The sequence below is a fragment of the Saccopteryx leptura genome, chromosome 2 (assembly GCF_036850995.1).
Source record: "Saccopteryx leptura isolate mSacLep1 chromosome 2, mSacLep1_pri_phased_curated, whole genome shotgun sequence".
Taxonomy (NCBI): Eukaryota; Metazoa; Chordata; class Mammalia; order Chiroptera; family Emballonuridae; genus Saccopteryx; species Saccopteryx leptura.
Window position 1 is genome coordinate 341,733,110 of NC_089504.1, and position 13,502 is coordinate 341,746,611.

At 49.3% G+C, this 13,502-nt stretch overlaps 2 protein-coding genes across 3 annotated transcripts; both read right to left on the reverse strand.

Moving 5' to 3' along the window:
- Window positions 1-3,856: 3,856 nt before the first annotated feature.
- On the reverse strand, window positions 3,857-6,567 carry CCL16 (C-C motif chemokine ligand 16). 2 transcript variants are annotated; one of them, XM_066363884.1, is made up of 3 exons: window positions 6,412-6,567; window positions 5,120-5,240; window positions 3,857-4,730 (listed from the first exon to the last, which is right to left on the reverse strand). In XM_066363884.1, the coding sequence occupies exons 1-3, from the start codon at window positions 6,485-6,487 to the stop codon at window positions 4,619-4,621; spliced, it is 309 nt and encodes a 102-aa protein (XP_066219981.1). In that variant the 5' UTR covers window positions 6,488-6,567; the 3' UTR covers window positions 3,857-4,618. The 2 variants fall into 2 exon arrangements, with proteins under 2 accessions (XP_066219981.1, XP_066219982.1); XM_066363885.1 differs by having other exon boundaries at window positions 5,120-5,261; window positions 6,412-6,565.
- Window positions 6,568-8,509: 1,942 nt separating this feature from the next.
- On the reverse strand, window positions 8,510-12,288 carry CCL14 (C-C motif chemokine ligand 14). Its single transcript, XM_066363886.1, has 3 exons — window positions 12,100-12,288; window positions 9,179-9,299; window positions 8,510-8,727 (listed from the first exon to the last, which is right to left on the reverse strand). The coding sequence occupies exons 1-3, from the start codon at window positions 12,182-12,184 to the stop codon at window positions 8,640-8,642; spliced, it is 294 nt and encodes a 97-aa protein (XP_066219983.1). The 5' UTR covers window positions 12,185-12,288; the 3' UTR covers window positions 8,510-8,639.
- Window positions 12,289-13,502: the final 1,214 nt, after the last annotated feature.

Below are 13,502 nucleotides of genomic sequence, written 5' to 3' on the forward strand. Positions count from 1 at the left end.
TTAATTTACTATGTGGCAGGCACTATGTTAAATATTTTAAATGAATTAACAACGGTTCTATGGTGGGGGTACAATTACTAGTTTGATTTTATAGGCAAGGACACTGAGACACAGTGACATTAATTGTCCGAGGTCACATAGCGCCAGAGTTATGATAATATACTCTGTGCCAGGTATACTTGATCTTATGTAAGCCTCACATCAACTCTCCCGAGATAGAATTATTCTTTCTATTCTACAGATGTGGTGGCTTAAAAATATGTCCTTAAGTTCTTTGATGTTTCTTTCATCAAGAGGTAGAGAGTATGTCCTCTGTCCTTGGACCTGGACAGACCATATGAATGTCTTAACAGATGAATACAAAGTGAATAGAGGCTAGATGAGAAAAGGTTATGCAACTTCTTTCTTTTCTTTTTAAGATACTTTCTCTGGGCACCTTTTAAATGCAACTGCTCTGAGGCTCCTGGATCATGCTGGAGAAACCATGTGGAGGGAGAGAGAGAGAGAAAGAGAGAGAGAGAGAAAGAGAAGTGAATTTGATTGCCTCAACATGAGACACCCCAAACCAAAAACTTCTTGCAAGCCTTTCCTGATTATCTGTTTCTCTGATACAAATTTCATCTCTCTGAGGGAGAGTCCCATTTCTGAACCTCTGATTTCAGTATAGAGGCCTTGATTGATCAGACATAACTTACTTCAACTTACTTCACTTGTGGTGACAAGTTTTCTTTCAGTATTTTATTTTTTAAAACTTATTTTTATTTTTTATTTTTTGTGTGTGACAGAGACAGAGACAGAGAAAGGGACAGATAGGGACAGACAGACAGGAAGGGAGAGAGATGGGAAGCATCAATTCTTCATTGTAGCACCTTAGTTTTTCATTGGTTGCTTTCTCATATGTGCCTTGACTGGGGGGCTACAGCAGAGTGAGTGACCCCTTGCTCAAGCCAGTGACCTTGGGCTCAAGCCAGCAACCATGGGGTCATGTCTATGATCCCACGCTCAAGCCAGCAACCCTGCACTCAAGCTGGTGAGCCTGTGCTCAAGCTGAATGAGCCTGTGCCCACACTGGCGACCTGGAGGTTTCAGGCCTGGGTCCTCTGCGTCCCAGTTCGACACTCTATTCACTGTGACAATGCCTGGTCAGGCTCTTTCAGAACTTTAAACTGTTGTTTCACTGTGATCTCCATGGTTTCTGATTCAAACTTGTCAGTCATTCATTTTTTTTTCCTGTATGTAATGTACCGTTTTTCTCTCCTGCTTGTAAGACATTATTTTGTGTTTTCTGAAGTTTGACTTTGATATGTCTAAGCATGAATTTCTTTAAATCTATCCTATGTGGGATTTGCTGACCTTGAACCTGTAAAGGTATGTCTTTCGACAAATTTGGGAAGTTTTCTGTTATTAGTTCTTTAAATGTTTTTTTTGTTTGTTTGTTTTTTACCCCATTCTTTCTCTTTTTCTTCTGGATTCCAAGTATCCACATGTGAGAACTTTTGAAATTGTCCCACAGATCCCTGAGGCTCTATTCGTTCTTTCCTAATCTTTTTTTCTTTCTCTTACTCAGATTGTATCATGTTTAGTTGCTTCCTCGCTTTCTTTCCTTCCTGCCCCACCCACTGGTTCCCCATGTTGCTGTGTGTGACCTTCACCCAGCCAGAGCTCTTCCTTTCTCTGATCAGGGAGGGGAAAAGCCCTCTACTCTAGCCCTTATTTTCTACTCCTCCCAGTTGATCAGCCATGTTCCACAGGCCAACAGTCACAGAAGCTGTTTGGGTCAGGGTTACATTACGGAGGTGAGGTCTTCTTTGCTTGATCAGGACTGCGAGACCCCTGTGTGTTAGAATGAGGAGGTTCTCTGTGTGTGGGTGTGAGTCTGTCGCTCTTTGTGTTTAAAGCCAGGCATCTGTCTACCTGGAAGGGACAGGAATAGCCCTCTTTGAGAACAGTTGAGTGAGCCTGAGAAACGTACTTCTGCTTCTGAGCCATTCACATTTTCTGGCAAATCTGATCATGTCCTAGGATGGGGATTTGACCCTGTATGTAGACTCTCAATTAGTTTTTCAAGCTGACGTATGAATCCAGAAGTCCTCTGATGGACTTGGAAATTTCCTGCTGCCTTGGGTACATGTTGAACTTGTTCTGTCTCCTATGCCAACCCAAGCTCTGTCACCCCTCCACGTTCACTCTGGCCTCTGCAAGCAAAGTTCCAGACTTGACTACACGAGATTTGTTAGTGATTCTGTCATCCCTGGGCTGTGAGCTCCTGGAGGGAGGAGTTTGATCGTGTTTACCTCTCAGTTTTGATAGCAAGGAGGGTGGAGAAAAATTCCTGGATCAAGGAACAGGAGCTCTCAGCCCAGTAGGGACTAAGGCATGTAGCACTGCCCCCCTGTGGAGGGTCAAGGGCAGGAAAAGCCTTGGTCAGAGCCTCGGGCCCTTACCTGCCTGAGCCCCTGCCTGGACATCATGGTGATTGATAAGCCATTTGGCAAGTTAAAGTGCTTTTGGTACAAGAAACAGAAACTGAGATCTGCTAACCCTGGCTAAGGGGGATACCCAGATTTCCATGGATGGATGAATGAATAAACAAAATGTGGAATACACATGCAATGTGTTATTCTGTTTTAAAAAGGAAGGAAATTCTGATTCATAACATGGGTTAACCTTAAAGATATTGGCTAAATGAAATAAGCCAGTCACAAAAGGACAAATACTGTATGATTCTACTTATACGAGGTAACTAGACTAGGCAAGTTCATAGGGGCAGAAAGCAGAATGGTGGTTACCAGGGGCTGGGGGAGGGAGGCATGGGATATTGTTGTTTAATGGTACACAGTTTCAGTTCTGGATGATGAAAAAGTTCTAGAGATCGATAGTGGTGATGGTCACACAACAACGTGAACATCCTTAATGCTACTGAAGAAGACACTTAAACATTTAAAAGTGGTGTGTCTATTTTACCAGACACAAACCAGAATGGACCTAACCAACAAAAAATTATTCCAGAGCTGTTAAATGCCACCACGGTCCTTCAGAAATTAAAAAGCTGGGGCATCTCATGGAACTAAAAGACTAGCTGAAACTTCAAGCCTTGAGCGAGGACAGGAAACGGGGTGGCTTCAGGAACTTCAGTGCAAGAGTTCATAGACATTTTCCCTTGGATGCTGCTCCAGCAGCGACCTTATGTTTCTCTGGTCCAAAGCTCGGCTCTTAGAGAGTGTGATTGGCTAGCTGTGGTCAAGTGGCCATCAGGGTAGATTAGCTCCAGTTGGGGTGGGGTGGCAGGCTCACTGGGACCACTATGGGAAGTCACGGGTCAGTTTAACAGAATCCAAGTCATTGAATAGCCAGTTTTCAGAATGATCACTTTTCCTAATGTATTTGTTTCTCTTAATTATATATCTTTAATGGCCTGATTTTTGTTTTGTCTTCACAACAGCATTTTGGGAAAGTGTTGACTTTATGAATCAGCTTCCCTGCTGTGGAGCTAGAGGCAGAAAGTTAGCAAGAAGGGGAGACGGACTGTGTGCGCCTGGCCTCGTGCTATATAAACTCTCCAGCCCCCAACCTTGGCAAAATCTCAGGTGAGTGTTGATAAACTCCTGAAACAACAACAACAACTGAGATTAAGTTTCTTCCACCCTAGCAGCAAGGAGGCAGGAAGTTAGGAATCAAGTTGTCAATAAAGGCGATTTTCTTTATTGAGTGGTTGAGTTTGGACTAAAGATTGTTACTTCCAACCTAGTCTAATGCCCTTTCCCTGCCCTGAAAAGGTTGGCGTGGGAGCTAGAAATCCTCACCTCTTCTTTCTATATCCACGGAGCCTGGGGGTGAGGGGTGGGGGGTGGGGGGGGTAGGGAAGGTGGGGGGGCATGCTCAGTACCCATGCCACCTGGAGGAGGGACACTAAATCCCCAGGGGATCTAGCAAAGCCTCAGCAAAAGGAACAAAGATCATTCGCATGTGAATATTCCCACCTTGGTCTGCTAAGAAAAAGTTATGTTTTGTGGGGTTTTTTTTTTGACAGTTTTTATGAGTATAAGTCTATTTGAGCCAAACTGATGATATGTGCAGAGGAGCAAGATCTCAAATATGTTTTGTTTTTTAAAAAAGAATAATGTTTTAAAAGAAAAAAAATACAATGAAAGAAAAAAGATCTTTCTTTTTTTAAATAGGATGAGGATGAACAGGAAAAGTCAAGAGTTCCGTGGGGCTCTTAATGAGTCCAAGGCTAGACACGGTCTAGCTGGTTGGAAGCTGGACGTAATTATTCAGAACGGCTGTTGTACTGGTGTGAGGTGAGGGACTGAGAGCAAGGAGAAGGATGTCAAAGTGTGTTTCTGTGATTCAGAATTGTCTGCTCACCTCCCTTACCTTTGGCATTTCCTCCAAAAATTGAGAAAATATTCAAAATAGTTTTTTGTTCTTTGGTTTTTTGTTTTTTTTTTTCTAAATCACTGGCTTGTTTCTCTGAATGTGACTGTCATTCAGACCTCAAGGCTGCCCTCGTAGCTCATGGGGTCACACCTTATTTTTTTTTTAAACCTAGGCTCCCTGATTATCATGAGGAATTAAGGAGCTAGGCTAGGCCTTTCTATGGTCGAATAGATTTAACCTAGGCCACGTTCCTGGGGGGTAGCAAAGGCAGGTTGGGATCCTTGATGTAATCTTGGACCCATTCCTTGTTGGGATTGGCGCAGACGTCATAGTCCTTTTTGGTGACAAAGCTGTGGAGGCAAAGTGAGACTGTCATGGGCCATGGAGTAGAGCAGGGGTCCAGTCCACACTCCCGCACTTCCAGCTCACACAGGGCTTATCTAGGCCTCCCTTGCCTTGGTCCCGTCACGAGGTCTTCCTCTCTGACCTCTAGACCTCATCAATCCTTCTTTCAGCCCCTTGCCTACTCAGCCTAGACCCTCAGGCTTGCGTGTCATCATGAGCACAATTTATTGGGCCCCACAGCTATAAAATTAGCAAAATCAAGAATAAAACCCACACCTGTCCTGTGAGATCAAAGCCCTTAGCCACTATTCTCCTCTGGCATGGAGACTTCTTGGTTCTGTGCATTCATTCTGGCCCCCAGTTCCCCTTCCTTCACCTGTAGGGAAGTGCTTACATGATTGCCGGCAGGTTACAGTTGAGGGCCTTTCTGTATCCCACCACCCGTTTCCTTGGGAGTACGCTCTCACGATATTTCCAGCAGCAGGTACGTGCACTGTTCACCGACTCAATAATTTCTGCGGGAATCACGTTGAAAGCTGAGCCAAGAAGGCAGAGAAGGAGCCTATGACCTCCATCTCCTATCCACTGCATTTGACTCCTTTGATGGCAAAGCCATCCTTTAGCAGGGACTGATCACAACTGGTGGCAAGGCTTGGGACATCTTGAGAGCACCGTTTGGCTGATCCGTGCTTTGGGTGGGCCATTTTCTCTTTCTTGAAGCTGGAGCCCATTTCACAGGCCTTTTTGACCCCCTCAGAGGGCACTGTTGTCCCCTCCCACCCGCCATATGCACACATGAAATTCATGTCCTTGGTTCTCAAAGTAAAGTTTAGAAAGACCAGGGGCATCCTGAGAGTGTGTGGGCAGATTATGTGGTGTGCATAACCCTTGCTCCCTCAAATATTTATACAAGCAGAGTCGAGCTGGACTGCATGCCAAAGGGTAGCCTCAGGAGAAAAGAAGGGTCAGGGCAGCAGAAGGCGGGCATGTGGAAGGACTGGGTGACTTAGTCCCTTTCCTGTCACCAGGTCCTCATAAGTGACAATAGAGACAGGGATAGGGAGTGGGCAAAACCTTGTTCTCCAAAGCCCCCAAGCATCCTGGAGCTCCAAAACCTTTCAACCCCTTTTCTCTTTCCCACAGACTTTATTTAGACCTAGGCTGGGGAGGTGGTGGTGCAGATGGGGGTCATGCAACCTTAAAGGGCACACTTGGGCATCCCCTGGGGACTCCTATTGGCTGCTATGATAGTCCCAGCAATCTGCGCCAGACACTGCCGGGAAGGTGTGTCTAGGTTCAGACCCCTCACTCCCGAGCTTGGCCCCAAACGTGCTTCAGCCTGCCTCACTGACACCCTTGTCGCGCGCTCTGGGAGAGCAGGCTGTTCTATCCACTGGCCTTGCCTGCCTCTTCGCGTACTTTCCTTGTCTCTCCTGTGACTTCCTGAGCTCATTCCTGGGGACTTCTGATGTAACCTTGACCCAGCTCTCCAGAACAGCACAACCCCAGGAGGATCAGGACCGCAGCCCAGCTCTACTTACAAAGGGGAGAGTTTGCAGATAGTGGCTAAGCAGGCAGGAGGGGAGAGGAACCCCCAGGATGAGGACAGAGATCTGACAGCGCTCTTGCCATCACCCTGCTGCCGCCCCCTTTCTCATTGCTGTCCTACCGGGACAGTGGACTCACTTGACTGGCTGTGAACAGCAGAAGTCACGGTGAGGATGAGGATGAGGAGAGAGAGGGCAGCCACGGAGACCTTCATCCTCTCAGTGGGGCAGATGTCCTTCTTGCTGCTGTTGTTCCCTCTCTGACCTCTCTGGTCTGCGGACTCTGACCGCTTCAGAGCAGGTGGAGGAGGAGAAACAATGGCCCCTCCCCCCGCCCTCCGCGGGTGTTTGCCCACCGGGAGGGCAGTGCAGGGCGGGGCCTGGGGCAAAGTTGCAGTCAGTAGGATCAGAATTCGTGTGCGGGACGTAACAGAGAAGAGGCGTGTGTGGCGAACGCGTGCTGCATATCAGCCACCTTGCCCATCCGACTTTACTTAATCCTCACAATTGTGAAGTAGAGCTTATTCCCATTTTACAGATGAGGCCATTGAGGCTTAAAGAGGTTAAATAAATCGTGCAAGGTCACGGGAGGCAGAGAGGCAGTCCTGGAAACCAGATCTATGTGACTTTACTGTTTTACCTGCCAACTACTCTATGTGGGGGAAGAAGGAAGGAGGGCTGAAGCACCCCTTTCCTCGAGTGATCGGCCTTTGGGAGAATTAGAGAGAGCACAGACTGAGGCAAGGGTAGGGTTTGGTGGTCTCAAAATGATGTACCCCCATCTGCAGTTTGAGGACACTTTTTTATGTCACAGATTATGCTGCTAATATTCCTAAAAGACAACGTGCTTGTTCTTTGGGTTTCCGTTTTTTGCTGAGGTGTTTGGCTAATTTGTCAATGTTTTCATTTATCTCTTTAGATCTTGGACTCAAAATCAGCTTTAGGTCTTGGTTGGCTAATCCCTCCTGAGTGCCCTTAGTATGGATTTATCCAACCTGCCACCATGGTCAATCATGGCCAACAGAGGGCGCTCTAACACCGTGAGCCTGACAACCTGCGTCCGAGTCCCAGAGTTCCAGCTTCTGCCCTTTGGCTTTGGCTAAGGCTGGACCTGCCTCTCACCATCTTTTCTCTTCAGACTGCCTCAGGATCACCTTCCAGGTTGAAGGCGGCATTCAGAGAAGAGATGGAATATATAGGGGATTTTGCTGCTGATGGACTGTGAGCTTTAGAGGTATGGGGGAGTGCTTCAGATGAGAGTAGAGGGAGGTTGGGGCAGAAGGGGGAATATAGATAACTTTATGGGGCTTGCTGTTTGGCATGCCTGCTCATAAACAGGGAAAATCATACAGTACCGTTGGGCTCGGTGGGTTCAAGGCAGTTAGCAGTAGTGAAGCTGTGGCTTTTTATGAGGGTAAGGAGGGTGTGTGAGGGGGGTAGCCCCCTGGCCCCTGTGTATGGAGGCAAGGAGGTCTGGGAAACCTGGTTGTACATTTAGCAGGAAGGGCCCCTCTTAGCACTTGTCTGTGGAGGGCTGGAGGCCAAAGAGCAGTGGCTCTAGCTCCTATGCTGTACATGCTCTTATTCTGAGTAGGTAGAGCTCCTTCTTGACCCCTTAAGGTGGGTCTGAGAGCCTTTGGGGGCAGCTGAATGTTATTCCTGAAGTACAAGCCTCTACTTCCTTCTTTCCATCCATCCATCCATCCATTTATTTCCTGAGCATGGACTAGGCTTTCTGCTAGGTCTTGTGAGGAGGACACAAAAATGAGAAAAACAATATAGTACAGCCTGACATATGTAGTGGGTGGGGAGGGCTGGGTAAAATACACCTATGAGTCATTCCAGTCCCAGAAGGCAGCGAACCTAGGGCCTTGGGAGCAGCACAGGGAAAGGACTGTGGAGCTGGATTGCTATGGAGAGGCCTTTAGGAAGATTTACCTGCAAAGTCAGGTGATGATTCTTAGCTTGACACTTGTAAAGCTTAGATAAGATAATGCACATAGAGGACACTGAAAAAATGGTAACTGTTATTGTGGTTATTCAAAGATGGCCTTTCCACGGAGTGTTTTTTATCACTCGCTGCCCACTACCCACATCGCAGCCTGACTCATTTTTTTGCACCAGACTCTGGCCAGATTTCCGCAGAGCAAGTTTTGATGCTGAGAGTGCCACCCTGGGCTGGGCTCACCCGTGTCTCAGTGCTAATGGACAAAGTCAGCAGAAATAAAGGAGGACAGGAGGGCATGACTGATCTTTAATTCAAGGCAGGACAGCTTCCAGGAAGTAGCTGGGGCTGAGGGCTGGGAGCAGGGGGTGGTCTCTTTGTAAGATTCTGAGCCGTGCCCTTCCCCACTACCCCTGGGTCACTCAGATGTCCTCCAGCTCCTTGAGGTAGTTCCGGACCCAGGCAGCACTGGGGTCGGCACAGAAGAAACGGCCCTTTCTGGTGACGAAGCTATGGAGCAAGAGGGAGAAGGATTGCAACCCAGGGTCCAGCAGCTGGGAAGGAGAGCTTGTCCTCCCTTCTTCACAAACCCCTCACCTGACCTAGACTGTTCCCCTTGCTAAAGGCAGCCCAGGGCCCGTGTTCTTTCTGAGACAAACTCTTCAGCCTGTCAGGGCCCCTAAATCCCACCTAGTCTCCCTGTCCCCACCCAGGAAGTGCCCTTCCACCTTCTGTTCCCTTCCCTTGATACCTCCGCACCCATAGAGCCAGCTTCCTCCCAGCCCCCCAGCAGCCTCCTGATGGGCTGGAAAGCCCTCAGGTGGCCCCTGGGCTTCCTCTTCCTGTGTCAACACACCTGAGAGGCACCCTGGGGAGTCCCCATTCTGCCTCCTCCCTGACCCTGCACCTTGCCAGCTCTGCTAGCCCCTTCTACCCAGTGTGGTGTGTGACTGCCACCTACACAACGCCGGGCTTGACGCATTGGCTGCCAGTCTTATAATATTCCACAATCCGATGACGCGCGATGGTGTGGGTAATGTAGGCAAAGCAGCATATCGAGGGGTGGTGGTAGTCAGGTCCTCCTGCGGAGAAAGCATGGAGGGAAGCTGAGGTTGGGTCCCTTGTTCAAGGCGGTACCCGAGGGGAGGGGGAGGGAGGGGAGAGAGAGGGAGGGGAGGGGGAGGGAGGGGAGGGAGAGGGAGGGGAGGGGGAGGGAGGAGAGGGGGAGGGAGGAGAGGGGAGGGAGGGGAGGGGGAGGGAGGGGAGGGAGAGGGAGGGGAGGGGGAGGGAGGGGAGGGAGAGGGAGGGGAGGGAGAGGGAGGGGAGGAGGAGACAGCCCTGCAGAATCTGGAGACAGGGCTGTGGAGGAACTCAGTGCTCTCCTCTCCCGCTCCACACCACTCCTCTGGCCCTCCCTCCTCCTCCTCCTCCTCCTCTGTCCTCAGTCAGTCTGCTTCCTGTTCTTCAGCCCCTCCTAGAAAGTCGGCTGATGGCTTTCAGCTCTGGATTGAGGAGCAGAGAAGCCCAGACCATCCCTGTGAGCACACGCCATCCCTGTGGGGCAGGCTGGCAGAGACACTCCAAATAGGAGACATATTTGGAAGAATTCCCAGTAGGGGTTGGGACACATGCCATTTAGGAAAGTGGACCCAGTCCCCCCCCGCCCCATTCTGCGATTCTAACCCCACCTCGCGCGTGCTGGCTTTGTGCCATCACCTCTAGTCCCCTCTCTGTCCTCATCTGGCAGCGAGGCGGTTGGACTGCGGTGGTTTTTACAAGGAGGGAGCTTCCTGGGGCTCCGGACAGGTCAGGGACTGTCTTGGGGGCACCAATGCCTCTGAGAGTAAAGTCTTGAGTGTAGGACCCCAGTCAACCATGATTTCTGCTTTACATTTTGGATCTCTGTGTAAAATTTTGCTTGAAGAAAAGGTTTCATGGTCTAAAATAATGTTGTTCTTTTAAATCCCTGGGTTAGGTGATACTTCAGTTATTTTCTGATTCTGAAATATCATGGTTCTTTTTTTTTTTTTTTGTATTTTTCTGAAGCTGGAAACAGGGAGAGACAGTCAGACAGACTCCCGCATGCGCCCGACTGGGATCCACCTGGCACGCCCACCAGGGGGCGATGCTCTGCCCACCAGGGGGCGATGCTCTGCCCCTCTGGGGCATCGCTCTGTTGCGACCAGAGCCACTCTAGCGCTTGGGGCAGAGGCCAAGGAGCCATCCCCAGCACCCGGGCCATCTTTGCTCCAGTGGAGCCTCTGCTGCAGGAGGGGAAGAGAGAGACAGAGAGGAAGGAGAGGGGGAGGGGTGGAGAAGCAGATGGGTGCTTCTCCTGTGTGCCCTGGCCGGGAATCGAACCTGGGACTTCTGCATGCCAGGCCGACGCTCTACCACTGAGCCAACTGGCCAGGGCTCAAATATCATGGTTCTTATAGGAGGTCCAAGGGGGTGATAGCAAAGCCCCACCAAGCTTGAATTATGAATGTAGCAGGAAGGGCATTTCAAACAAGCACGTGCTGTGGTGATGGGCTGGAGCGACTGGGGGTGTGCACACTGTGCGACCAACCTGGACAGACTGTGAGTGTGCTGGAGCGACTGGGGGTGTGCACACTGTGCGACCAACCTGGACAGACTGTGAGTGTGCTGGAGCGACTGGGGGTGTGCACACTGTGCGACCAACCTGGACAGACTGTGAGTGTGCATCGCGAGGGACCCGGGGTGGCCGGATGCTTGGGTGGAAGGGGAAGGCCTGGTCCTGTTACCCAGCATCATTCCGGGCAGCGTCCTTGCTCTCTGAAGAAGGGGACCAGGGATCCCCCAGTCCCAAGACCCATTCCCATGGCATTTCTCTGAGCTTACTTTTCAAAGAGGCAAATCAAACTGTCCAGACTCCCATTTACTTTAGACTAGCTTTTTCTCAACAACCTTTTACATTTCCCCACCGTTTCTGAAAAGGAAATGAGGTAAAATTGAAGGGCGAGAAATAGTTTGGTTGTCTGTAAAGGCAGCTCGTCCTAAGAAATAAGCTGGAAAAAGGTGGCTTAGGTGGGACCCCTCACCCCTGGCACCTCCCCTACGGGCCACACCTAACCACTGCCGCACTCACGAGGGCGGGGCTGGCCCTGGGAACCGCTGCACCCACAACTCAGGGGTCAGAGAGACAATATGGTCTTGAGGGGCTCCAGGCACTGCTCCTCAATCTCTGCGAGGATAATGTCCCCCAAATGGGGCAAGCCACTCTTTTGCTTAATGGCAAGGACAGAAGAAGTGAGGGAGGGGAGAAGCAGGCTAGCCTCACACCATGGCCTTGGCAGGAAGGGGACTGGTCCTGGGGACGGAGGGGATGAGCCAGTCTGAGAAAACCAGCTCTGCCCTGGCTGGCTGGCTCAGTGGTAGAACGTTGGCCCAGCATGTGGAAGTCCCAAGTTCGATTCCAGGCCAGGGCACACAGGAGAAGTGCCCATCTGCTTCTCCATCCTCCCCCCTCCTTCCTTTCTATCTCTCTCTTTCCCTCCTGCAGCAAAGCTCCATTGGAGCAAAATTGGCCCAGGTGCTGAAGATGACTCAATGGCCTCTGCCTCAGGCGCTAGAATAGCTCCAGTTGCAATGGAGCAACGCCCCAGATGGGCAGAGCATCGCTCCCTGGTGGGCATGCTGGGTGGGTCTCAGTTGGGCCCATGTGGGAGTCTGTCTCTTTGCCTCCCTACTTCTCACTTCAGAAAAATACAAAAAAAAAAAAAAAAAAAAAAAAAGAAAGAAAAGAAAAAACACCAGCTCTTCTTGGAGAGCCCCTCTTCCTCCTCGTGTTCCCAGCAGGCTTATCCCTGCTCATTTCCTCACAGGGACCAGGTTGGAAGGAAGACGAGGCAGTGCACTCACCTACGGGGGGCTCGGTCTTGGACCCTGGGGTGATGGTTAGGATGATGAGGACGAGGCAGGTGATGGCAGTCACAGAGACCTTCATCCTGTGGATGGAGCTCCCGTGGGACAAGAGCTGACCTGGTAAGGGCTTCTGAGGCTGCTGGGCCGAGGAAAGGTTGAGAAATGATCATTGAGGCAAAATGTTCTTTTAAATAAGAGAACTAAGATTTGAATGGGTGGATGCCTCAGTGATTTCATATCCTGCACATTTGCTGAGGGTGGAGTGAAGGAAACACGTAGAGCCAAGATTTCAGAAGGGAAATCGCCTTCCATCCTGAGTGGGAAGAAGTTTAACCGTTTCATGTAAGCCCCCCATTAGGTAGGTGCAGGCCAGGAGCACAGTGCTGGGGGTAGGAGGCACTGTCTCAGACTGAGAAGGTCTCCAGGCTGGGATGTGCCTTGTGCCCAATTCCAGTCCCAGGTCTCAGAACAAGGCCGTATCGGGGCTGGGGACTCAGACTGTGCTCATCTGAAGACCAGAGGGGATTTGGGGGTAACTGGATGAGCTCTGGAGGCCCCATGTCAGCTCTAGGAAATCCTCTCTCAAGCTCTTAAGCAGAACTTTCAGTTGCCGGTCTCATCCTCACCCCCTCACCATACCCGGGTGAAAAGTCCCCTGATGCTAAGTAGGTAATTTATTTAACACACATTAAAGAACTTGCCTAAGCTTTGTTAGCTGATAAGTTGAATTAGGGTTCAAACTTGGGCAGTCTGGCTCCCAGTCTGTGTTCTTTATAGTTTTTTTATTTTTCCAAGTCTGTGTTCTTAACCCTTTGTTTTTTTTTTCATGCTCACTGATCCCCAGGAGTGAGTTTTTTTTTTTCAAAAAATGAAATTAGTTCCAGTTCCAGTTTTATTAACTTAAAATCATGTTTGTTTGATAACCAATTTATGGAAACAAGAAGAACATACATTTACCTTTTTTTAATGTTGCCTCACACGTTTTTAAAATAAAAATTTTTGTTATCTCATGCAATTCCCACATACCTCCCATCTGGAAATAAAGAAGTATTGTTATTAGCAGAATCTCAAATATCTACAGTACTTGCATATGATAATATTCTTAGGACAATTTATAGACATTTTTATTTATTCCTTATGTTTAAACAATTTTTAAACTGTGGTATTCCTCAAAACATGGCTGCAGCAAAGTGGCTTGTTACGTTCAATGCACATCAGCCTTGTGTCCCTCCATTTACGTCCCCTCTTGTAGTGTGCTGACATGTGGAGCATTTTCGTTGTGGCTTATCCTGTGAGGCTGTTGCAAGGTCTGGTGTTGGGAAGTGATGCCCTGAAAGCCGAAGGCTGTCTCCTACTGACGATGGTCGCCCACCTCTGGGTGATTTCCTGTCTTTCACAGA